The sequence below is a fragment of the Neophocaena asiaeorientalis genome, unplaced genomic scaffold (assembly GCF_003031525.2).
Source record: "Neophocaena asiaeorientalis asiaeorientalis breed wild unplaced genomic scaffold, Neophocaena_asiaeorientalis_V1.1 scaffold46, whole genome shotgun sequence".
In the NCBI taxonomy this organism is placed as follows: domain Eukaryota; kingdom Metazoa; phylum Chordata; class Mammalia; order Artiodactyla; family Phocoenidae; genus Neophocaena; species Neophocaena asiaeorientalis.
In genome coordinates, this window is record NW_020175393.1 from 2,440,716 (window position 1) to 2,466,985 (window position 26,270).

Below are 26,270 nucleotides of genomic sequence, written 5' to 3' on the forward strand. Positions count from 1 at the left end.
TATGTATATATATATGTATGTAAATGGTTTATACACACAAACACATATAATTGAACACAAGCATACATAATTGATTACACTGTTGCTGTTATTATTTTGAACAAATTGTTATATTAGATCAATTAAGAATAAGAAAAATAGGGACTTCCCTGGTGGTCCAGTGGTTAAGACTCCACACTCCCAGTGCAAGGGGCCCGGGTTCCATCCCTGATCAGGGAACTAGATCCTGCATGACGCAACTAAAGATCCCACATGACACAATGAAAACCTTGCACGCAGAAACGAAGATCCCATGTGCTGCAACTAAGACCCAGCGCAGCCATATTAAATAAACAAACAAATAAAGGGTTTTGGGGTTTTTTTTTGCGGTATGTGGGCCTCTCACTGTTGTGCCTCTCCTGTTGCGGAGCACAGGCTCTGGACGCGCAGGCTCAGTGGCCATGGCTCACGGGCCCAGCCGCTCCATGGCACGTGGGATCTTCCCAGACCGGGGCACGAACCTGTGTCCCCTGCATCGGCAGGCGGACTCTCAACCACTGTGCCACCAGGGAAGCCCAAAGTAAAGTTTTTTTGTTTTTTTGGGTTTTTTTCTTTTAATTCCACCTTCCTCCCAATTCTCAATGATGGGGCTGTGAGGAACTACAGGCACTCTTCCCAATCCTCCCTCTTAATCAGCTTGGTAGAACTTTTCTACGGATTAGGGATGAATCTCTTCCAGTTCTAGCTGACACTTGAGCCAAACTTTCAGTGCTCAACCATACTACTATAAAACAGCCACTGCCTTTTAGTACTAAAACAGCTAGAATGGGGAGGATCTCTGATGAACCGCAAGAGGTTCCTGTCTCTGAACCTGCTCCCTTTTGTTTAGGCCCTTTGGGAGATACTTACTCTGTTCTCTTTAGTTCATCCACCCCTACCCATTTATTATGCTGAGACTTCTTAGACAAGTATGCTAGAATTTGGGAGAAATAATTCTAGAATTTGACAGTAGTCATCAAAGTAACACACTAGGTGAATTAAATGACCCTTTATTTGTTCGGTCTCTCATGGTACTAGAGCAGATTCTGGAAACACTGATCATTTGTTCCTATTGAATCAGCTACCATTTCCTTATGGGCAAAATCTCCAAATGATGTTAGCAAAATTCACAGCACACCTCCCATCAGCATTCAAAAAGATCCCTCAAAACCTCCTCCCCCAATTAATCAATATTCTGTAAGTAATGAAGTATTTCAAGGCATAAGGCCCATCATAGAAGATTACAAGGCTCAAGCTCTCATCATCCCTTGTACTAGCCTCTGTAACAGTCCTATTTTATCAGCGATAAAACCCAAGGGCCAAGGATAGAGATTTGTGCAGGACCTCTGAGCAATAAACAACATTGTTATCCCTCAACACCGTGTTGTTCCTAACCCTCATACATTACTAACATCCACTCCCACAGATGCCGAAAGCTCAGCCTCTGTACAGCAGTGCCGAATCGAATCTCGGAGATAGGGTTTTGGTTGAAGTAGAAAAGAATAGCTTCATTGCTTTGCCAGGCAAAGGGGGACAGAGAGGAATCCTACCCTTGAAAACTATGTGTCCCCCAAAGTAAAGTATTTTTAAACAAGAATAAGAAACTTTTAAAAGAATAAGTCTTTTAATCCTACCTTCACTTACTCATTCTCCAATGTGTTTTCTTTGTATTTTTAAAATCTGGTTAATATGCTAAAGATTTTAATGGAAAAAGCAGACAACATGCAAGAACAGATGGATAATGTAAGAGAAAGGCAAAAATTCTAAGAAAACAAAACAAACCAAAAAAGCCAGAGATCAAAAACTGTAACAGAAATGAAGAATGCCTTTGATGGGCTCATTAGTAGACTGGACCCAGCTGAGAAAAGAATTTCTGAGCTTGAGGATATGTCAGTAGAAACTTTCAAGACTAAAAAGCAGGGCTTCTCTGGTGGCGCGGTGGTTGAGAGTCCACCTGCCAATGCAGGGGACACGGGTTCATGCCCCGGCCCAGGAGGATCCCACATGCCACAGAGCGGCTGGGCCTGTGAGCCATGGCCGCTGAGCCTGCGCGTCCGGAGCCTGTGTTCCGCAACGGGAGAGGCCACAACAGTGAGAGGCCCGTGTACCGCAAAAACAAACAAACAAACAAACAAAACTAAAAAGCAAAGAGAAAAAAGACTGGGAAAAGAAATGGAAAAGACTACCCAAGAACTGTGGGACAACTACAAAAGATGTAACATATGCATAATTGGAATACTAGAAGGAGAAGAAAGAAAGGAACAGAAGAAATATTTAAAGTAATAATAACTGAAAGTTTTCCTAAATTAACATCAGACACCAAGCCATAGATCTAGGAAGCTAAGAGAACACCAAGGAAAATAAATGCTCAAAAAACTACACATAGGTAAATCATATTCGTAATGCAGAAAATTGACAATAAAGAAAAAATCTTGAAAGAAGCCAGAGGAGAAAAACCTTTTACTGACAGAGAAAAAAAAATCAAAGTTATATATGACTTCTCAGAAATCATGTAAGGAAGCAGAGAGCGAAGTGAAATATTTAAAATACTGAGGGGGAAAAAAAACCTCCCAGCCTAGGATTTGGTACTTTGCAAAGTTATCCTTCAAAAGTTGAGGAGAATGATAATTCTAACACTCCTGTCATGTCTGACTCTGGTTCTGAGGCTTGTTCAGTCTCTTCAAACTGTGTTTTTCGTCTTTTCCTTTTCTGCTGAAAGGTGTACGTGAATATACTGTGTAAAAGGAACTGCAGAAAAGAGTCTTTTAGGTGTAGGGGGAGGAGAAGCATTCTGCAGTCCTATGATTAGGTCTCAGTCTTTTGGTGAGCCTGTGCCCCTGGACTATGAACTTCATCAGTGCTTCTCAGTTTTCTTCCCCATTTATGGGACAGGATGGCTAAGGGGACTGGAGCTGGGCACTTCCCTTCCTCTAGGTCAGTTAGGCTCTGATAAACCCACAGCAGGTAAGGCTCTGGTAAAATAATTTCTCCTGAGGGCAGGAGATATTACCCAGACAATATCCCGGGTAATTTCAAAACAGTTACTTTCCCCCTTCCCTGCCAGAAGAATTAGGGGATTTTTTTCCTCCAATATCCACTGGAAAAACCTGGTAAAGATTCTTGAGGTAAAATCACGAAAGTGTGGGGACACTCCTAGAGTCTTCATCTCTCAGGCTTGTCCACACTGAGCCTCCAGTAATTTGTCAATTACAGTTCTGGTTTTTCTACCCCAGTAGTGGTTCCCACAGGTTTCCACTGGTGGTTTCTGCTCTGGTAAATTTTAATTCTCTGCATAATTTTTAGTGCACATTAAGCTGCATATTCTTCTGCCTTGGGTATTCCACATGTTTAACACCTTTCTTGTTTTATGACCTGGAATCTTTTGACTCCACCCTGAAGATGCCACCAGGTCAAGAGATCACTGAAATATCTGACATGGAAAAACCTTAAGGAATCTTTACTAAGAGGGTCCTTACAAGACAAGTAAACAGTTGAGGAAGGATTACCACATAAGGTTTCACAATATAGTCATATCTTTTAATAGCAAGAAGAAGGGGCTTCCCTGGTGGCGCAGTGGTTGAGAATCCACCTGCCAATGCAGGGGACGTGGGTTCGAGCCCTGGTCTGGGAAGATCCCACATGCCGTGGAGCAACTAAGCCTGTGTGCCACAAATACTGAGCCTGTGTTCTAGAGCCCAGGAGCCACAACTACTGAACCCAGGTGCCACAACTACTGATGCCCACGTGCCTAGAGCCCATGCTCCGCAACAAGAGAAGCCACCGCAGTAAGAAGCCACACACCACAACGAATAGTAGCCCCTGCTCACGGCAACTAGAGAAAGCCCGTGTGCAGCACTGAAGACCCAATGCAGCCAAAAATAAATAAATTTATATATAAAAAGAAAAACAACAACAACAACAAGAAGCAGTAGCAGCTGCAGCATCTAACACCTATTCATTGCTTACCATGCCAGGTGCTGTTCTAAAAGCTTTCACATGCATTAACTCCTCAAATTCCCTCAAAACCCCAGGAGGTGAGGACCATTTTCCTTATTTTATAGGTGAAGAAACTGAGTCACTGAAAGATAAAATAATTTCCTAAAGGTCACAGTGCTACTGCACTGTTGAACTAGAAGTCAAACCCAGATGGTATGACTTCAAGGTTCACGCTGCTACTCTACTGTCCTTCTTTAATAAAGAAGAATATTTAAGAATTTAACTGTAAGTGAGCCAAGTAAATTATGGTTTGTTCATTCTTAGTAAGCAGCCCAGATTCTGTTTTTGAGATGGCTGTCTAATATATTTTATTTTTTTGATCACTATTTATATACCTTGCCCCAACACAGCAAAAAGAATTATCAATCCATAGAGACAAAAAGTACATTAGTGGTCACCAGGGGCTCTATGAATGAGGAGTGGCTGCTTAATGGGTATGGAGTTTCCTTTTGGGGTAATAAAAATGTGTTGGAACTAAAAAGATGATGGCTGCACAATTCTGTGAATGTACTAAATGCCAATGAATTGTATACTTTAAGTGGTTAACTTGTTATGTGAATTTTATCTCAACCGAAAAAGAAAGAACAATCTACAACATTTTGGTTAATAGTAGGGGGAAGGTTCTAAAATATTAGTTAATCGGAAAAAAGTAGGTTATACAATTATATGTAGCACAATACCAAATTTGAAAAACAAAATTTTTTATGCTTTTAATATTTGGATACATACACTAACAGTGTCTATATCTGTATTTCAGAATAAATGTTGTTTTCTTTATGTTTTCTGTATCTTCTAGGTCATATATTTCTTTTATTATCAGGACAAATACATTTTTTAAAGAATTTAATCACAAATAAGTTTAGTGATGTAATTGATTTAAAAGTCCTAAAATAATAAAATGGTTGAACTAAATTCAAATATATCAATACCTATAGTAAATGTGAATAGTCTAAACACACCAATTAGAAGAGATTGTCAGAAAGGAAAAAAAAATAGCCTAACTATATGCTGTCTATAAGAAGCTCCAAATATAATAATATAGGTAGGCTGAAAGTAAAAGGCTAGGAAAAGATACAGCATGCAAACACTAATCAAAGAAAGCCAGAGTGGCTATATTAATATCAGACTTCAGAGTGAAGAAAATACCAGTGACCATGAGGGACATCACACAATAATAAATGGGTCACGCACCTTGAAGACATAATCCTAAATGTGTATGCACTTAACGACAAAGCTTCAAAATACATGAACCCAAAACTGACAGAACTGAAAGGAGAAACAGACAAGTCCTAAACTGAAGTTGGAGACTTCAACACTCTTTTCTCAGTAATAGATACAACTAGTTGATCCCCCCAATAAAAATCTATAAAGATATAGAGAAATTGAACAACAGCATCAACCAACTACATCTAACTGACATTTATACAACACTCCACCCAACAATAGCAAAATACACATCCTTTCGAGGTACACATGAAATACTCACCAAGATAGACAATATCTCTTGGGTGTATCTCCTGGGTCATAAACACCTTAACAAATTTAAAAGAATTGAAATCATACAAAGTATGCTCTCTTAACATAATAGAATTAAACTAGAAATGATCAAACAAGATAACAGAAAAATTACCGAACATTTGGAAACTTAACTACATACTTCAATACAATCCATGGGTCAAACAGGAAGTCTCAAGGGAATTAGGAAATACTTTGAACTGAATGAAAATGAAAATACAATATTTCAAAATTTATGATAGGCAGCTAAAAGCAGCACTCTGAGGGAAATTTACAGTTGTTATAGACTAAACATTTGTATCCTCCCCCCACCAAATTTTTATTTTGAAACTTAATCCCCAATGTGAGTGTATTTCGAAGTTGGGCCTCTGAGAGGTGATTAGGTCCTGAGGGTAGAGCCCTCATGAATGACATTAGCATCCTTATTTAAAAACATCCCAGAAAGGATACAGCAAGAAGGCCACCTTACGAAGTAGGAGACTAGCCCTCAACAGACACTGAATCTGCCAGCATCTCTATTTTAGACTTCCCAGCCTCCAGAAATGTAAGAAATAAATTTCAGTTGTTTACAAGCCACCCAGTCTATAGTAGTTTATTACAGCAGCTCAAACAGACTAAGAGAATAATATTAAATACCTACATTATAAAAGAAAGGTCTCAAATTAATGACCCCAAGCTTCCATCTTAAGACACTAGAAAAAGAAAAAAATAAACCCAAGTCAAGCAGAAGGAGGGAAATAATAAAATTAAGAGCAGAAATCCAGGGACTTCCCTGGTGGTGCAGTGGTTAAGAATCCACCTGCCAATTCAGTGACACGGGTTCGAGCCACGGTCTGGGAAGATCCCACATGCCGCAGAGCAACTAAGCCTGTGTGCCACAACTATTGAGCCTGTGCTCTAGAGCCCGTGCTCTGCAACAAGAGGAGCCACCACAATGAGAAGCCCACGCACCACAACAAAGAGTAGCCCTGCTCGCCGCAACTACAGAAAGCCGGCACACAGCAATGAAGACCCAACGCAGCCAAAATAATAATAATAATAATAAATAAAAAGAGCAGAAATCCATGTAACTGAAAACAGAAAAACAGAGGAAAATCGATGAAACCAAAAGCTGGTTTTATTAAAATTAAGAAATCTATCAAGATTATTAAAGAAAAAAGAGAGGAGACACAAAATATCAAGAATAAGAGAGGATATCACTATATACACAGAAAGCATTAGAATGATAATAAAGGATAGTACAAACAATTCTACAAACATAAATTCAATGATTTAGTGAAAAGGATCAATTCCTTGGAATTACGCAAAGTCACCCAAGATGAAACATAACCTGAACAGATCTATAACTATAAAAATAAACTGAAGGGCTTCAGTGGTGAAGAATCCGCCTGCCAATGCAGGGGACATGGGTTCAAGACCTGGTCCGGGAAGATTCCACATGCCCCAGAGCAACTAAGCCCGTGTGCCACAACTACTGAGCCTAGGCTATTGAGCCCACGAGCCACAACCACTGAGCCCATGCACCGAGAGCCCGTGGTCTGCAACAAGAGAAGCCACCACAATGAGAAGCCCAAGCACCACAACGAAGAGTAGCCCCCGCTCGCCACAACTAGAGAAAGCTCACGTGCAGCAACAAAGACCGAATGCAGCCAAAAATAAAGAAAGAAAGAAAGAAGAACCCTCCAGGCCCAGGTTTCACTAGCAAATTCTTTAGAAGAAGATGGCCACCAATTCTACACAATTTGTTACAGAAAACAAAAAAAATTGGTACAACATACCAGAGTTTATAGAGCTGCAGGCCACTAGCCACATGTAGCTACTGAGTGCTTGAAGTGGAACTACAGCCACACGTTGAAATGATACTATTTGGGCTATACCAAGTTAAATAAAATGTAGTATTAAATGCTCTTTAAAGTCTTAGTAAGACTTAGGTCAGATAAGGTCTGCTTTCCTATTCACTTCTGATTTCTAAATACAAAAGACAACTGTAAAACTAAAAAAGGAAAAAATGACTTTGAAGTGGCTACTAAGCCAAAGCCTGACCCACTGTAGAATTCAGTTACTTTCAAGACCATCTCAAAACAAAGTACAAGCAAAACTCTTAGAAATCATAAGAGGAAACTGGAAGGACATTGATCACTACCAAGTAAAATCCAGAGGCTCAAAGCATTCCTACCTGGAGCCAAATGTCTGACATTGACATTCTCTTTGTAAAGAAAGGAAACCATAAGCTCTTTAAAGTTAAAAGGAGAAAAATTAAGAGGGTTTTTTAAAAAGGCATTTTGTTTTTCAAGATAAAGATTACAGAATGAACCAATTTCTAAGTGATAAATATCTTTGCCATTCCAAGGAAAAACTCATTAGAGCACTGTGTGGCTAATGTCAAAGCATCATTACAGGAAGAGAATGGAATTTGCTTTTCAGTAAAAAGATACCCTCTTCAAAAATTCCTACAGTTAACTGCAAGACTAACAGGAGGTATGTATGTATGTATGTATGTATGTATGTATGTATGTATTTATTTATGGCTGTGTTGGGTCTTCGTTTCTGTGCGAGGGATTTCTCTAGTTGCGGCAAGTGGGGGCCACTCTTCATCGCAGTGTGCGGGCCTCTCATGTTGTGGAGCACAGGCTCCAGACGCGCAGACTCAGTAGTTGTGGCTCACAGGTCTAGTTGCTCCGTGGCATGTGGGATCTTCCCAGACCAGAGCTCAAACCTGTGTCCCCTTGCATCGGCAGGCAGATTCTCAACCACTGAGCCACCAGGGAAGCCCCTAATAGGAGGTTTTTAAAAATAAAATAACAGCTACATTTCGAGCAATAATTAAGGAATATAAACTGCATCATAAAAATTAAAATATCAGGGCTTCCCTGGTGGTGCAGTAATGTACCAGCATACATGTAAACATTTTTGTGACCGGGAAATGGACATATCTCCTCCATTGTGAGTCTTACTTTTCACCTCATTTTTAATATTTCTGAAATCAAAATGTATCATATGATCAAATATGTTGATTTAATATGACAATGCTCTTCCTTCTCCTCACAAGAAAAGTAGTCATTAAACCAATGATGCACATTAAAATTACTGTCACATAAGTGAGGAGGGGGAAGATGGTGGAAGAGTAAGACGCGGAGATCACCTTCCTCCCCACAGATACATCAGAAATACCTCTACACGTGGAACAACTCCTACAGAACACCCACTGAACGCTGGCAGAAGACCTCAGACCTCCCAAAAGGCAAGAAACTCCCCCACGAACCTGGGTAGGGCAAAATAAAAAAGAATAAACAGAGACAAAAGAATATGGACGGGACCAACACGAGCAGGAGGGAGCTGTGAAGGAGGAAAGGTTTCCACACACTAGGAACCCCTTCACGGGCGGAGACTGCGGGTGGCAGAGGGGGGAAGTTTCGGAGCCACGGAGGAGAGCACAGCAACAGGGGTGCGGAGGGCAAAGCGGGGAGATTCCCGCACAGAGGACCGGTGCTGACCAGCACTCACTGGCCCGAGAGGCTTGTCTGCTCATCTGCTGGGGCGGGCGAGGCTGGGAGCTGAGGCTTGGGCTTCGGTTGGATGCAGGAAGAGGACTGGAGTTGGCGGCGTGAGCACAGCCTAAAGGTGTTAGTGCACTACGCCTAGCCAGGAGGGAGTCCGGGAAAAAGTCTGGACCTGCCGAAGAGGCAAGAGACTTTTTCTTCCCTCTTTGTTTCCTGGTGCATGAGAAGAGGGGATTAAGAGCGCTGCTTAAAGGAGCTCCAGAGACGGGCGTGAGCCGCGGCTATCAGCGCGGAACCCAGAGCCAGGCATGAGACGCTAAGGCCACTGCTGCCACCACCAAGAAACCTGTGTGCGAACACAGGTCACTATCCACACCTCCCCTCCCGGGAGCCTGTGCAGCCCGCCACTGCCAGGGTCCCGTGATCCAGGGACAACTTCCCCGGGAGAACGCGCGGCGCGACTCAGGCAAGGCAATGTCACGCCGGGCTCTGCCGCAGCAGGCTCGCCCTGCATCCATGCCCCTCCCTCCCCCCAGCCTGAGTGAGCCAGAGCCCCCTAATCAGCTGCTCCTTTAACCCCGTCCTGTCTGAGCGAAGAACAGACGCCCTCCAGTGACCTACACACAGAGGCGGGGCCAAATCCAAAGCTGAACCCCAGGAGCTGTGCGAACAAAGAAGAGAAAGGGAAATTTCTCCCAGCAGCCTCAGGAGCAGCGGATTAAATCTCCACAATCAACTTGATGTACCTGCATCTGTGGAATACCTGAATAGACAACGAATCATCCCAAATTGAGGAGGTGGACATTGAGAGCAAGATACATTATTTTTTCCCCCTTTCCTCTTTTTGTGAGTCTGTATGTGTATGCTTCTGTGTGAGATTTTGTCTGCATAGCTTTGCTTTCACCATTTGTCCTAGGGTTCTGTCCGTCCGTTTCTGTTTTGTTCTGTTTTTAATAAAAAAATTTTTTTCTTAATAATTATTTTCTATTTTAATTATTTTATTTTACTTTATTTTATCCTCTTTCTTTCTTTCTACTTTTTCTCCCTTTTATTCTGAGCGTGTGGATGAAAGGCTCTTGGTGCTGCAGCCAGGAGTCAGTGCTGTGCCTCTGACGTGGGAGAGCCAACTTCAGGACACTGGTCCACAAGAGACCTCCCAGCTCCACATAATATCAAAGGGCGAAAATCTCCCAGAGATCTCCATCTCAATGCCAACACCCAGCTTCACTCAATGACCAGCAAGCAACAGTGCTGGACACCCTATGCCCAACAACTAGCAAGACAGGAACACAACCCCACTCATTAGCAGAGAGGCTGCCTAAAATCATAATAAGGCCACAGACACCCCAAAACACACCACCAGAGTGGGAGGGAGGGAGACGCAAGAGGGACGAGATATGGGAACATATGTATATGTATAACTGATTCACTTTGTTATAAAGCAAAAACTAACACACCACTGTAAAGCAATTATACTCCAGTCAACATGTTAAAAAAAAAAATCAAAGAAGTGCAGGAAGTTTTATGTGTTTATGTTTCACTATGATAGGGATATACTCTCTACGTAACGAAATACTTTTTTAACTAGATTCTACCTAAGCTATAGCCCTTACCAATGCATACACACACAAAAGTTAAGAATTATATATATATTTTTTTCTTGGATGTGGGCAAATCTCACTTTAATTCCAAATGGCTTCATTTACAGCACATTCAATAATGAACAAGCAGGAGAGGTGTGACTTTTGAACATATGAATATATAAAAGTCCCTTGAAATTCAGGTAGTCAAGATAAGGGCATTTCACAAGGAAAGCACCCCCGCCACCTCCCATTTTTCTGAAGACTGTTTTACACTCATTTTAAAAGATGATGAGACATACTCAGAAGTTCAAAGTAGTAGGATGTGCCTTGCAGGGAGAGAAGAAAACCTTTTTTCAGATTGTTGGGTAAATACATATCAGCAATTCCACTAGACAAAGGCTGATGGATGTCCTCCCTGAGTCAGGCTAGGGCAGAACACTTAGTGAAAGGGGGCTCTGAGCAGGGATGGGAAACTGGGAGAAAGGGAGAACCAGATACCACACAGTACCAACCAGTTCCCCTCTAACACGCCATGCCGTGACCCCAGACATGGGTGTACAAGAGCAGCCACCGGGGTGGCGACTGACTGTCCTCACTGCCAGGAATCGACAAAGGGCTTCAATTTGGCCCATGGACAAAATCCTTGACCAGCAAACTCAAATTGTCACTGAATTTAAATCATAAAGGATCTAAGGAAATACTTGTTTTATGTATATGTATATATGGACTACTTACACGACTAACATTCCTGTTCTCCTAAGGTTTGTTCTATAAACTGGAATGGCCTAAGCATCATATAATTTTGATTTTATTTTACGTGTTCAAAAGAGAAAGGAGGGAACGGAGAGAAAAGTGTCATAAATTCTTCAACTCTGGGGCTCAGCACGTACAACAGCCTCCTCAGACAAAAGGTTCATCCGGATTGTTGGGTAGTTTCAATGCTGAGACTAGGGGAGCCCACCGCAACCCCCACAGAAAGAATTCTACAGTTACTCTATCACGGTGCTCTAGCTAAAGAATAGGTTTCAAACTACAGAGAGTTTCAACTTAACATCTAAAATTTTAAACTGTAGCATTTCAGCAAAAAATAAGCTCAGAAGCTCATCTCAGAAGTAAAATTAAAGACCTATTGCCCTGATGTATGAAAGTCAAGCTGTCACTCTCAGCTACACCCTACTTCCAGGCTTAGGCAGACACATAAGGTGGTGGTGGCTCCTTGGCAGTGCCATTCACAGTGGCATCGTCGTACAGGGGTGCATAGCACCGTAGTGTCATTGCTGGTAACAGAGGCCAGGACATCGGAGGAGTTCCTGCCACTGATGAATCGGTAGCAGTTCCAAACACAGCTAATCAAGTACCCCTTAAAAGTAAAGATAATGCTGATAAACAGAATAATAATAAAGACCAAACAAGGTAGGAGTCACTGACATGCTATCATCTTCGTAAAGAAAATCAGGAGGCAGCTGTCGTATGTATTCCTGGATGGAGTCTGGATAAACAAGCACAATGACTGCAACCAAGGTGTTCAGGGAAAAATCAAAGACCTGGTAACAGGAGAATGGGATGATCCAGGCCACGTGTTGCCTGTATCCTCCATAAGTAGCCACCGCACAGATCAGGATCATGAGAAGAGAAATTGCAATAGCAGTGCACATGCTGGCAACATCCATGAACTCAAAGTCACCTCCGAGTTCAAAACTTGAAAAGTGATACTGATCTGGATCAGCCAGGGCGCTCAACAGAAGCAGCAGTACCACGGCATTGATGATCAGGTACCAGACGCCAAGCAGGATGGAGCCGGTGCAGACATGGCAGCACAGGCAGCAGCGGTGGGAGTAGAACCGCGTCCAGGGGGCCACCATCTTCATCACTCAGGCCGCTGGCACAGCAGTGCGAGCACGCACCCAAGTTTGCGGGAGCATCAGCCGCATTGGACCGAGCCCGCCGCGCGCCTGCTGCCGGCTCCTCAGCCACTCCTGCTTGCGCTCCCAGCCCCGCTCGCTGCCCGCCAGCCCTTGCCCCGCGACTCCCCCGAGAGATCTGAGCAGTTGCCTCCAAGAATTATATTTTTTTAAAAAGCAATTATGCTTACGTATTTATTTTTTAAATGGTCAGTGGTTTTACAACTATTTATTTTCTGTTTAACAATAAGTACATGGATATTAATAAATAATTAAATTTGGTTAAAAATTTTTAAGGAACTGTCGATCCTTAAATTCAGAATCCTTGGAACCTAACATTCCAGATCAAAGACATTTCCGTTATCAAAACGGCTCTGGCTACCATAAGAAAAAACATGCTGCTTTGAAATTATATTTTTGCACTTCCACTAAACCCTTAGATATATATTTGGTCTACTGAGAAATAATACAATTAATTATAAAGGAAACAGTGTTAGCACGAACAGTTCACATTAAAACTACTCACATCACAATTTTCAAGTAGTTAAAATATTTGACGCTTCGTACCTAGACATGCAAATATTTTATTTACTACACTTTAAAGATCTATCACTGTTTCACCTGATCTCTTGATTTCGATGCTTCATAGAGGTTCAGGACCCACATGACTGCATTTTAGAGATTAATCTGAACAGTAGAGCCACTTCACACTGCCTGTGTCTCCTGAGGAACTACCTGGACACGACCACCAAACAAATGACCACTTGGTGTCAGTACAACCAACTGGATTGTACAAACCTGCAGGCTTCCTTCTCTGAAGCCAAAATAGCCCATCGCCTTTTAAACTTAATGTAGACCTTATAAGGTAAAGATATTTCAGGATTTCTGATCTCATTTACATATTGAAATGTCCCTTCTAAAAACACTTCCCATACAAATCACAATCAGCTTAGGATAGCATTTTTTTAATCAAAAAAGAAATCTCTTATTTTCAAGGGGTACTCCTATTTCTGATACTGGAGGGATCTAGAGATCAAAACTGAAACAGAGAGTTTTTTTTTTTTTTAAAGAGATAAAGAATTTTTTTTAATTTCCTTTTTACACAGCAGGTTCTTATTAGTCATCCATTTTATACATATCTATGTATACATATCAATCCCAATCTCCAAATTCATCCCACCACTCCCCCACCACCACGTTTTCCCCTTGGTGTCCATATGTTTGTTCTCTACATCTGTGTCTCAATTTCTGCCCAGCAAACCAGTTCATCTGTACCATTTTTCTAGGTTCCACATAAATGCGTTAATATACGATATTGGTTTTCCTCTTTCTGACTTCACTCTGTATGACAGTCTCTAGATTCATCCACGTCTCTACAAATGACCCAAGTTCGTTCCTTTTTATGGCTGAGTAATATTCCATTGTATGTATGTACCATATCTTCTTTAACCATTTGTCTGTTGAGGGGCATTTAGGTTGCTTCCATGACCTGGCTATTGTAAACAGTGCTGCAATCAACACTGGGGTGTATGTGTCTTTTTGAATTACGGTTTTCTCTAGGTATATGCCCAGTAGTGGGATTGATGAGTCATATGGTAATTCTATTTTTAGTTTCTTAAGGAACCTCCATACTGTTCTCCATAGTGGCTATATCAATTTACATTCCCACCAACAGTGCAAGAGGGTTCCCTTTTCTCCACACCCTCTCCAACATTTGTTGTTTGTAGATTTTCTGATGATGCCCATTCTAACTGGTGTGAGGTGATACTTCATTGTAGTTTTGATTTGCATTTCTCTAATAATTAGTGATGTTGAGCAGCTTTTCATGTGCTTCTTGGCCATCTCTATGTCTTCTTGGAGAAATGTCTATTTTGATCTTCTGCCCATTTTTGGATTAGCTGGTTTGTTTAATATTGAGCTGCACGAGCTGTTTATATATTTTGGAGATTAATCCTTTGTCCATTGATTCGCTTGCAAATATTTTCTCCCATTCTCAGGGTTGTCTTTTCATCTTGTTTGTAGCTTCTTTTGCTTTGCAAAAGCTTTTAAGTTTCATTAGGTCCCATTTGTTTTTATTTCCATTAATCTAGGAGGTGGATCAAAAGAGATCTTGCTGTCATTTATGTCAGAGAGTGTTCTTCCTATGTTTTCCTCTAAGAGTTTTAAAGTGTCTGGTCTTACATTTAGGTCTCTAATCCATTTTGAGTTTACTTTTGTGTATGGTGTTAAGGAGTGTTCTAACTTCATTTTACATGTAGCTGTCCAGTTTCCCCAGCACCGCTTACTGAAGAGACTGTCTTTACTCCATTGTATATCCTTGCCTCCTCTGTCATAGATTAGTTGACCATAGGTGTGTGGGTTTATCTCTGGGCTTTCTATCCTGTTCCACTGATGTATTTTTCTGTGCCAGTACCATCTTGTCTTGATTACTGTAGCTCTGTAGTACAGTCTGAAGTCAGGGAGTCTAATTCCTCCAGCTCCGTTTTTTTTCCCTCAAGACTGTTTTGGCTACTCTGGGTCTTTTGTGTCTCCAAACAAATTTTAAGATTTTTTGTTCTAGTTCTGTAAAAGATGCCATTGGTAATTTGACAGGGATTGCACTGAATCTGTAGATAGCTTTGGGTAGTAGAGTCATTTTCACAATACTGATCCGTCCAATCCAAGAACATGGTATATCTCTCCATCTGTTGGTATCATCTTTAATTTCTTTCATCAGGGTCTTATAGTTTGCTGCATACAGGTCTTTTGTCTCCTTAAGTAGATTTATTCCTAGGTATTTTATTCTTTTTGTTGTAATGGTAAATGGGAGTGTTCCCTTAACTTCTCTTTCATATTTTTCATCATTAGTGTACAAGAATGCAAGAGATTTCTGTGAATTAATTTTGTATCCTGCAACTATATCAAATTCATTGATTAGCTCTGTTTTCTGGTGGCATCTTTAGGATTCTCTATGTATAGTATCATGTCATCTACAGAGTGACAGTTTTACCTCTTCTTTTCCAATTTGTATTTCTTTTTCTTCTCTGATTGACGAGGCTAGGACTTCCAAAAGTATGTTGAATAATAGTGGTAAGAGTGGACATCCTTGTCTTGTTCCTGATCGTAGAGGAAATACTTTCAGTTTTTCACCATTGAGAATGATGTTTGCTGTGGGTTTGTCATATATGGCCTTTATTATGTTGAGGTAGGTTCCCTCTATGCCCACTTTCTGGAGAGTTTTTATCATAAATGGGTGTTGAAGTTTGTCAAAACTTTTTCTGCATCTACTGAGATTACCATATGGTTATTCTTCTTCAATTTGTTAATATGGTGTATCACATTGATTGATTTGCGTATATTGAAGTATATTGATTGATTTGCGTATATTGCGTATATTGCATCCCTGGGATAAATCCCACTTGATCATGGTGTATGATCAAGTGGGATCATGGTGTATGATCCTTTTAATGTGTTGCTGGATTCTATCTGCTAGTATTCTGTTGAGGATTTTTTTTTTTTTTTTTTTTTTTTTTGTGGTACGCGGGCCTCTCACTGTTGTGGCCTCTCCCTTTGCGAAGCACAGGCTCCGGACGCGCAGGCTGCGCGGCCATGGCTCACAGGCCCAGCCGCTCCACAGCATGTGGGATCTTCCCGGACCGGGGCACAAACCCGTATCCCCTGCATCGGCAGGCAGACTCTCAACCACTGCGCCACCAGGGAAGCCCTTGTTGAGGATTTTTGCATCTATATTCATCAGTGATATTGGTCTATAATTTTCTTTTTTTGTAGTATGTTCGTCTGGTTTTGGTATCAGGGTGATGGTGGCCTCACAGAATGAGTTTGGGAGTGTTCCTACCTCTGCAATGCTTTGGAAGCGTTTGAGAAGGATGGGTGTTAGCTCTTCTCTAAATGTTTGATAGAATTCACCTCTGAAGCCATCTGGTCCTGGAGTTTTGTTTGTTGGAAATTTTTTTTTTTTTTGGGCAGTACATGGGCCTCACTGCTGCGGTCTCTCCCACTGCAGAGCACAGGCTCTGGTCACGCAGGCTCAGTGGCCATGGCTCACAGGCATCGTGTTTTCATTGTCGTTTATCTCTAGGTATTTTTTGATTTCCTATTTGATTTCTTCAGTGGTCTCTTGGTTATTTAGTAACATACTGTTTAGCCTCCATGTGTCTGTGTTTTTTAGGGTTTTTTTCCCTGTAATTGATTTGTAATCTCACAGCATTGTGGTCAGAAAAGACATTTTATATGATTTCAATTTTCTTAAATTTACTGAGGCTTGATTTGTGACCCAAGATGTGATCTATCCTGGAGAATGTTCTGTGCACACTTGAGAAGAAAGACCATTTTCTTAATTGTTTTGGGTTTGTTTTTGTAGGTCCTTTTCTTCTCTTGTGTTTCCCACTTAGAGAAGTTCCTTTAGCATTTGCTGTAGAGCTGGTTTGGTGGTGGTGAATTCTCTTAGCTTTTGCTTGTCTGTAAAGCTTCTGACTTCTCGTCAAATCTGAATGAGATCCTTGTTGGGAAGGGTAATCTTGGTTGTAGGTTCATCACTTTAAATATGTCATGCCACTCCCTTCTGGCTTGTAGAGTTTCTGCTGAGAAATCAGCTGTTTACCTCATGGGAGTTCTCTTGTATGTTATTTGTCATTCTTCCCTTACTGCTTTCAATCATTTTTCTTTGTCTTTAATTTTTGCCAATTTGATTACTATGTGTCTCAGCGTGTTTCCCCTTGGGTTTATCCTGTATGGGACTTTCTGTGCTTCCTGGACTTGGGTGGCTATTTCCTTTCCCATGTTAGGGAATTTTTTTTTTTTTTTTTAAAACATCTTTATTGCTTTACAATGGTGTGTTAGTTTCTGCTTTATAACAAAGTGAATCAGCTATACATATACATATGTTCCCATATGTCTTCCCTCTTGCGTCTCCCTCCCTCCCACTCTCCCCATCCCACCCCTCCAGGCTGTCACAAAGCCCCAAGCTAATATCCCTGTGCCTTGTGGCTGCTTCCCCCTAGCTATCTACCTTACTATGTTTGTTAGTGTGTATATGTCCATGACTCTCTCTCGCCCTGTCAAAACTCACCCTTCCCCCTCCCCATATCCTCAAGTCCATTCTCCAGTAGGTCTGCGTCTTTATTCCTGTCTTACCCCTAGGTTCTTCATGACATTTTTTTTAGGGAAGTTTTTGACTATAATCTCTTCAAATATTTTCTCAGGTCTTTCTCTCTTCTCCTTCTGGGACCCCTATAATGCGAATGTTGTTGCGTTTAATGTTGTCCCAGAGGTCTCTTAGGCTGTCTTCATTTCTTTTCATTCTTTTTTCTTTATTCTGTCCTGCATCAGTGAATTCCACCATTCTGTCTTCCAGGTCATTTATCTGTTCTTCTGCCTCAGTTATTCTGCTATTGATTCCTTCTAGTGTAGTTTTCATTTCAGTTATTGTATTGTTCATTTCTGTTTATTTGTTCTTTAACTCTTCTAGGTCTTTGCTAAACATTTCTTGCATCTTCTCGATCTTTGCCTCCATTCTTTTTCTGAGGTCCTGGATCATCTTCACTATCATTATTCTGAATTCTTTTTTCGGAAGGTTGCCTATCTCTACTTCATTTAGTTTTTTTTCTGGGGTTTTATCTTGTTCCTTCATCTGGTACATAGCCCTGTGCCTTTTCATCTTGTCTATTTTTCTGTGAATGTGGTTTTTGTTCCACAGGCTGTTGCTAAATGATACACAAGTCTAGGGGGCTAGAATGGCACCATGTTGGCTGACTGCTCCAGGAGCTCTAATCTGGCTTGCGGCTGCTACTGCTGGTGGTTTTCCTTCCTTCCTTCCTCCCTCCCTTCCTTTTGCAGAGAGTATCTTATTGAGGATCTTCTAGAACCAAATGAAGCAGGTTTTTTGAGTGTAACATAAAAGAGAGACATTCTAAAGGTGGGATCAATAGGCAAAAGGGCAAGAGAGCTGGTAGAGATGCCAAGTAGAACAGCATCTAAATAGAAGACACCTGTGTAGAGTCTAGAGGACATCTATGAAACCAGAGCTTCTTTTACAACATCATCAGTTAAAACATTGGAGAAGAATGAGGAGGAGCAGTCCCACACTATCTGGTTAAGGTGGACATTCCATAAACTGGAGAAGCTGAAAGAGGAACTTACGAAGGTTTAAAGAAATAAACTGTGTGGTTTACATAGAGCAACCATTAAGTTTCCTAACCTGTGGGACTATATTATATAGTATGATTTGGGAGCTTAATAAGGGAAGTTCCATTTCTAACCTCTGAGAAAACTAAATGAATATAAGTATTTAATCTACATGTGAATTGTCCCTAAGGAACCACATGAAGCCATTTAACAAGAAGAGCTATTTCAAGTGGAAGAAACCCTCATCAGCATGTGATAACCAGAGTATCACGTGACCTCAGTGCCTACTTCACAACTAGAACCCCTCTGCTTTAGAAGGAACCATCAAGTGCAGGGGTACTGCTCTCCTGTGGAACTTTGGGTTTTTTTCTTTTGGGTGGTTTTTTTTTTGGCTGTATCGTGCGGCATGTGGGACCTTAGTTCCCCAACCAGGGACTGAACCAGCACCCCTTGCATTTGGGAGCATGGAGTCTCAACCACTAGACGGCTAGGGAAGTCCGTCTCCTGTGGAACTTTGAAAGACGGTACTCTACTAGGAAGAGGGGAGGCATGTTTGTACCAAGGCTAAAATGGTGACAAGCACCCACGCTGCTTACTCCTTTCCAAGAGTCAAGTGTCCTACAGGAACTGTATATCTCCTGGAAAGCAGGAACTCCTTGGGGAACACCGGTATTTACTCAACCATCTAAGAGTCACCTTGCCAATCTCAGCCTGACCCTCATTCCCACTCACTCCGGAAATGGAGAGGACTTGTAGACCATATACCCCAGTCTCCCTAAACTCTGCCAAGTACCAACAACCTGGAGCCAAAGTTTCCCTGTAAACCCAATATAGTAGTCTCCAATGGCAAAGATCATAAAACTACTTTTGTTAATTTATAACTATAATTTATAGCTAATTTATAATTTATAACTTTCACTGAAACTTAGACAAGTCATTAATTATCTCTGGTCTTCAGTTTCCCCACCCATAAAGTGCAGCTAATATTTCCCATATAATTTATATGAAAAAGCCCAGTACAATGCCTGACATAAAGTAGGCATTAGATAACAGGTTGTTTTTATCTAAGAAGCAAAAGTCTGTAGAAAGAAGATAAAATAAAATGTTTGAGCTTGAAAATAACTCTGCCAAGAATAAAATACTTAGTGGTACTCAACCAAGGGAGTTAGAAATGTGTGTGGTGGGCGAGGAGGGGTGGCTCTAAAGATGAACATGGTATTTAGTGAGAGGGCCAAGGGTCTTATAAATATGCCCCACATAAAGAAGAACTGTCCACACAATATGCCAATAGCACACTCCTGTTGAGAGACTGAAAGAGTACAACCAATCTAAAATGAGGGAAGAAGACTTTGTAAATTATTAAATATGGCAAGAATTCCTTTTAGGAAGAGAAATGAGTTCAAACAACATAAGTATTATTATAAAAATAAGGAGAATGGATTCTTTCTAGAAAAAGCCATTAAAGACTCAAGAAGAGACCACCCAACCAAAACCAAAACCAAACAAACAAAACAAGCTTTGTTGTTAAAACAGAAAGATGAGGGACTTCCCTGGCAGTCCAGTGGTTAAGATGTCGCCTTCCAATGCAGGGGATGCAGGTTCAACCCCTGATCAGCGAGCTAAGATTCCACGTGCCTCTTGGCCAAAAAACCAAGACATAAAACAGAAGCAATATTGTAACAAATTCAATAAAGACTTAAAAAAAAAAAAAAAAAAGGCCACATCAAAAAAAAACCTTAAAAAAAAAAAAAGCAGAAAGATAAGGCATAGAGAAGTTACCTAACTTGCCCAAGTTTGTGCCCAGGCAATGTAGTCCGACATTCCAAACGCCTACCACTACACTATACTCAATGCACTAGCAAGCTAAGAGTGAGCAGAAAAACTGAAAGAGCCATTCATGCCAAGGTTAACATAGCAGCTTATTTTTTTCACATGTTCACAGCTATAGTTTTATGTATATTGTGTATATTTCACTTTCTGCCAGTCATTTAACAGTTCTGCTATCATGACATGTTTTATAATCAACATTAAACTGAATTCAATGGAATACAGTAGCTTGTAAATGGAATTAAATTCTTTATTAGAGTAGATGGGGTTTGCAAACTATACTCCACACAGCCCTGGAGGTCACCTCAGACAGAAGGCAGGGAAACACGGGCCAAGGAGGCTCCCACTTCAACAAAGCCAGTTTCAGTTTTATCTTTTCTGTTTTTTGGAGGAGGCATTCACATATACTTTTATCAAGAAAAGGTTCCACTGATTAAGAAAAATGCTTGAAAACCATGGAATCAGATGAACTATTAAGATCCCTTGTAGGTATTAGATTTCAAAGTCCTGAAAAACAACTCACAGATTATATGACCAAGAAAGGCTTCGAAGTTTTTACTGCCTTCAGAGCTAGTATATTTATACTCTACCTACTTATAGAATTTGAGAGGGATGTTAAAAGTATAAATTTTAATGTCACATATAGTGATAATTATTTTTAATTTAACAATAAAGCACACGCACAAAATAAGACTAGAGCTCTCAAGCATGGGAAAACACTATGAAACAGTATCTTTGCATCAAAGAAAAATTTTTTTAAAGTCATGTATGTTGTCTTCCTCCTCCTTTAAAAACACTGACATGCATTTTAAAATTTGAGTAGCCACTCTCCACTCTGTACTTGGCTCAGCTTTTTCAAGAGTTACAAAGATAAATGAGACATGTATCACCTTACGTTTTAAAATCGATATTAGACATTCATCAAATTAACTGGGCAGAAAGAGGTGAAGTGCCAAAGAGAGGCAAAGGAGAGGGAAAGAGATTATGAAATGGAGCTCAGCAATGGGAGAAACCATTTGCAAGTAAGAAGATTCTCAGGAGAGGTGGCCTGAGAAGAGGGGAGAAATAATCTCTCTGCATTCTGATAGATGATTGTTACATGATGTTGATTCTGTATTCAACAGATAGTTCACTATCTAGTAGGAGAAAAGGATAAGTAAACAAACACCTAAAACACAATGTGTTAACTAAAATAACAAGCGTGTGCATAATATAAGTGAAAAGGGAAGTAGGTATTTCCTTCCGGTAGAGGAGTAAGAAGTGGGGAGGAGGGAAGGAGGAAAGGTGAGTTCACCAGGGTGCTGAGGATGAGCAGGGGTTTGTTGTAAAGAAAAAGGTATTTCAGGCAAAAGGAACAACATGAGCAAGGGCATGAAGAAGTGAAATCATGTGGTGTCTTTGGGGACTGGCTGTGGAGAGTAAAGAGGTGACTATGGATGAAAGTGAAAATGAGACCAGACCAGATCATGACGCGGGCCTCTCACTGTTGTGGCCTCTCCCGCTGCGGAGCACAGGCTCAGCAGCCATGGCTCACGGGCCTAGCCGCTCCGTGGCATGTGGGATCTTCCCGGACCGGGGCACGAACCCGTGTCCCCTGCATCGGCAGGCGGACTCTCAATCACTGCACCAACAGGGAAGCCCCATGAGGAGCTTTAAGCCCTGTGCCAAGGAGTTTGGCTCCATTACAGGAGGCACAAAGGTTTTCGGCAAAGAATGATGTTACAAAGGATGACACTAACATTATAATTTTTTCAGTCAGAGAAATACTTCAAGTTTCCACTGGCTGCAAAAACATATATGAGAAAATTAATTCCGGGACTCCTTTAAATAACTCCAAAGGTCCCACTGGCCATGAGTCCCCAGTTAAGAGCTCCCTGAGGACAGGAACTCTTTTTTAATTTATTTTTCTCTGGATCTCTAGGACACAGGATATACAGAAACAAATAGGAATTGGTCTGTGATTAAGGATGATAAGACAGAACAAAAGATGACTCAAGCTTCTGGCCTGATCATCTCAGTAGGATGACAATTACACGAATATAAGTTTTGCCTAGGAGATACTAAAATACAAAACTCTACAGAATATCCAGAGGTTCTGTCCACAAGCACTTAAATACAGGTTTGAAACTCCAAAGAGTCTGCACCACAGATATGACTTCGAGTACCACCATGTATGCCGTACTGGTGACAGATGAAGCCAGGTGGGTGGATGAGGTCACAGAGCATAAACAGGGCCCAGCTCACAATCTAAGACAGGCATACCTTGGAGGCATAGCTGGTTCAGTTCCATATCAATGCAATACAGTGAATACTGCCATAACGCGAGTCACATGAACTTTTTGTTTTCCCAGTGCATTACGTTTACTGTACACTGTAGTCTAAGTGTGCAAGAGCATTATGTCTAAGAAAACAATGTAGATATCTTAATTAAAAATTCCTTTATTGGCAAAAACCACTAACCATCATCTAAGTTTGTGGCATCCCAAAACAATTACAATAGAAACATCAGAGATTGCTGATCACAGGTCACCATAACAAATATAATAATAATGAAAAAATTTGAAATTTTGTGAGAATTACCAAAATGTGACACAGAGACACAAAGTGTGCAAATGTTGTTGGAAAAACGGTGCCAGCAGACTTGCTCAATGAAAGGTTGTCACGAATCTTCAATTTGTAAAAAACAAAATTATCTGTAAAGCACAATAAAGTGAACGTCAATAAATCAAGGTATGTCTGTAGTCCCATGGCAAAAATGAGACTAGACAAAGAACATTCAGAGAAGAAACAAGAGAGGTACCATGTGAGTCTAAGAAGGAACACACTTCAAAAAACATTTAGTTTGGTGCCAAATGATAGAGGGTCAGTTAGTATGAGGACTGGAAAGTGGCTACCGGATTTGGAAACTGGGTAGTTGCTGATAAACATCACTGGAGTGGGTAAAGGACTGACTAGTTTGAAAAATAAAAGTAAATGGGAAAAAGAGACAATGAGTGTAAATCACTCTGTCCAAAAAGTATGGCAGTAAAAAGAAAGAGTGAGAGGTACTAGCATCTTGACAGGTCATCAGGTGGAGAGAAGTATGCACATTTTGTGCATTATCTTTTTTTATATAACTTCTGTCTAGAGACTGTGAGAACAAGGACTGCCTTCAGTATTCTTACAGCACCTACTAGATTATGTAATAAAAATAGCAGCACTACTAAATCATTGTTTAGAATGCAATATATATCTCATTACACTTCACTAAATTTTAACTAAATTCCTAGTATAAAAAGGAGACCGCTAGACTGAACCAATTAGTCATTAAATTCAAGTCATTTACCCGCATGGGGTCGCTGTTTTTTTAAAAGGGACCACACCCTGCTACATAATTTGACAGGCTCTGTGAGCAACCGGGGATGCTGTAAGATGTTACCTTAATTCCTTCACCCTGGGCTGCACAGGGACATACTCACCTCCATAGTAGAGTCCTGTAGCAGTGCACATCCGCCACTGTCCCTGATCCATTCCTGCTCTGCTGGGGCTGCACATCTGGACGCTGACATCTGCAATCTCTTGGGGCTCTAGCGATCTCACCATCACCATGTTCACATGTCCAAATTGGTCTCCCCCGACATATTTAAGACAAACCCCTGGAGGCCAGGCCTCTGCCCCTGAGTTCAAGCAAAAGAAAAAAATGTTAGGCAATCAATGGTCCTATGCTGAGTGCAGTTCATTACAAAACTGTAGAAGAGGTCTCTTTGTCTCTCACACATATGTAAACCTATCCACATATCTTTGAGCTATGTAACACCTCACTGGTCAGAAAGAATCAGAGTCAGCAACCTCTGAACAGCAGTCTATCCCTAACAGAAAGCACACACAGCAAAAGCAAGGCAGTTCCTCAAGCAGATGTGTTTTGGGTGACCCAGGGAAGGCCACACATCACACTGAATCTGTAGAACCTAAGAATGATGTCAGAAAAGAGCCATGGAAATGAAGCTCAGGCCCACATCTTTGGAAGACTGCTTTCTCTACTAAGAACACGTACCCATTTGCACTTGACCTTTTAAACTGACATTCAAAGTAAAAATATGTCTGACTGTCCCCAGTTTTTCCATCGAGGAAAGAGGATGAAACTTTCCATTGAGGAAAGAGGAATAGTTTCTGTATTATTTTCATTTTAGAACTGCTTTTTCCCTGATGTACGACTTTTCTTCTGGAGTTCCTAACAATGAAAAGATCGAGGGTCAAAGACTGCAAATAAGACAAAGGAGTCAAATGAAAGTTTCATTTTCAGGTTCAAACAGTAGTGGGGAAAATATGAATAGTGGGCCCTGATTAACAGTACAATGACCCGTTGTCTCAGGGGTGATGATACCAGCAAGAGGTGCTTGTAGAAAGAATAGGAATGGCAAGACAGAGAAATGGCTTTGGCAGGAATGTCTTTCCCTCCTTTGGAAGTGGGAACAGTCTTATTTGGTTCCCACTCCTGTACACATATTTTCACGTAAACTAACTCAAATGAGAAATCAATATATTGACTTCTGACTAGTCATAGGTGGCCACACAGTGACTAGATGCGATCTTTCCTGTGAAGTCCCTCCAACAGACTCCTTTTTACTATATACAGAAAGCTCTCTCTATTTTTTTGTTGAGATACATACATTCATTATAAAAGCAAATCACCATGAAAAGCTGGACATGGAAGGACTTTCAGCATGCTTGAAACTCATCTCCTAACAACACTCTAGGATTCCTCTGTACCTTGTTTGTGAAGTGCCAGGCCGGTTTTGATATACTTGGTTTACTACTGAAAAAGAGAACTGGAGAGAAAAGCAACCAACGCTCTACTGCTGAGATCTCAGCCCCATAATGAACGGCACCTGCTGTGGCTCTTGGATTTTTTTTTTTTAGGGGTAGCAGATGGAGGAGTGGTCACTATGTCTGTCAGACCCTCTTTAAAAAAAATCCTGCCAGCAAAGTGCCCTCTTAAAGTTAACACTATAAAGGGCAACTGCTGCTGTGGAAAAGGTTGTGGATGATACACTGGCAATACATGAAAATTCTTTTTTTTCATTTCTGGGGCCTACGGCCCGGCAAAAGCATATTTGTCTTAGTCAAGAATAGTAGCAGTTGATGTGAAGTACCTTGGAAAATGTCAGTCTCTTTAAAGACCAAGATCCAAGAGGAAAATTAAACTACTATTATAGGGCTGAATTCACAATTATTCTTTAAAAGACACACATACACATGCACACACACACACACACACACACACACATCTATACCAAGACAATGTTTATATGAAAATCCAAGAATGTGTCTGTTTTCCAACTTTAAAGAAAACAAGGGAAACCAAGACTGTCTGGGTGTGGAAAATACTTGGCTGTCCTAGGCAGACAAGCACAAGCAGCTGAGACAGTTGGATCTCTCATCTGTGCAAAAGAGGGAGTACTGCTGTATTCCCAGGATACTGAGTTAGTTGGTAAAATGTTAAATGATTAACAATTATGAGGCTACGGTCCTGATCTTTTTAGTACATCAGACCCTACTGATGTGGTTCTTCGAGAGCCTCTTGAAAAAACTGGAAGAGTTATACACCATCAACTATGAAGTGTTAATCTGCTATAAAATGAAGAACCAATCATCTGCCTTCTGAGAGTTACCAACAGTTTATTATGACATATAGTTCTTACAGCCCCCAACTGTCAGGTCAGGTAGTTCTGAAAAGGTCACTGATACTGGCTCTTGATACAGAAGGAAGGGAAATACTGATGAGCTACTTGGCCTACCAGGCTAAGCATACTGGAAAAATCTGGATT

The 26,270-nt window shown here is 40.9% G+C and overlaps 1 protein-coding gene and 1 pseudogene across 2 annotated transcripts in view; both read right to left on the reverse strand.

Moving 5' to 3' along the window:
• ILRUN (inflammation and lipid regulator with UBA-like and NBR1-like domains) overlaps nt 1-26,270 on the reverse strand; it is a 109,255-nt gene that overhangs the window by 41,650 nt on the left and 41,335 nt on the right. For both annotated transcript variants that reach the window (XM_024766006.1, XM_024766005.1), the window contains exon 3: nt 23,922-24,119. In XM_024766006.1, coding sequence (XP_024621774.1) covers nt 23,922-24,119 — 198 coding nt within the window. The remainder of the gene's footprint in view (nt 1-23,921; nt 24,120-26,270) is intronic.
• On the reverse strand, nt 11,798-12,480 carry LOC112413854 (lysosomal-associated transmembrane protein 4B-like; annotated as a pseudogene).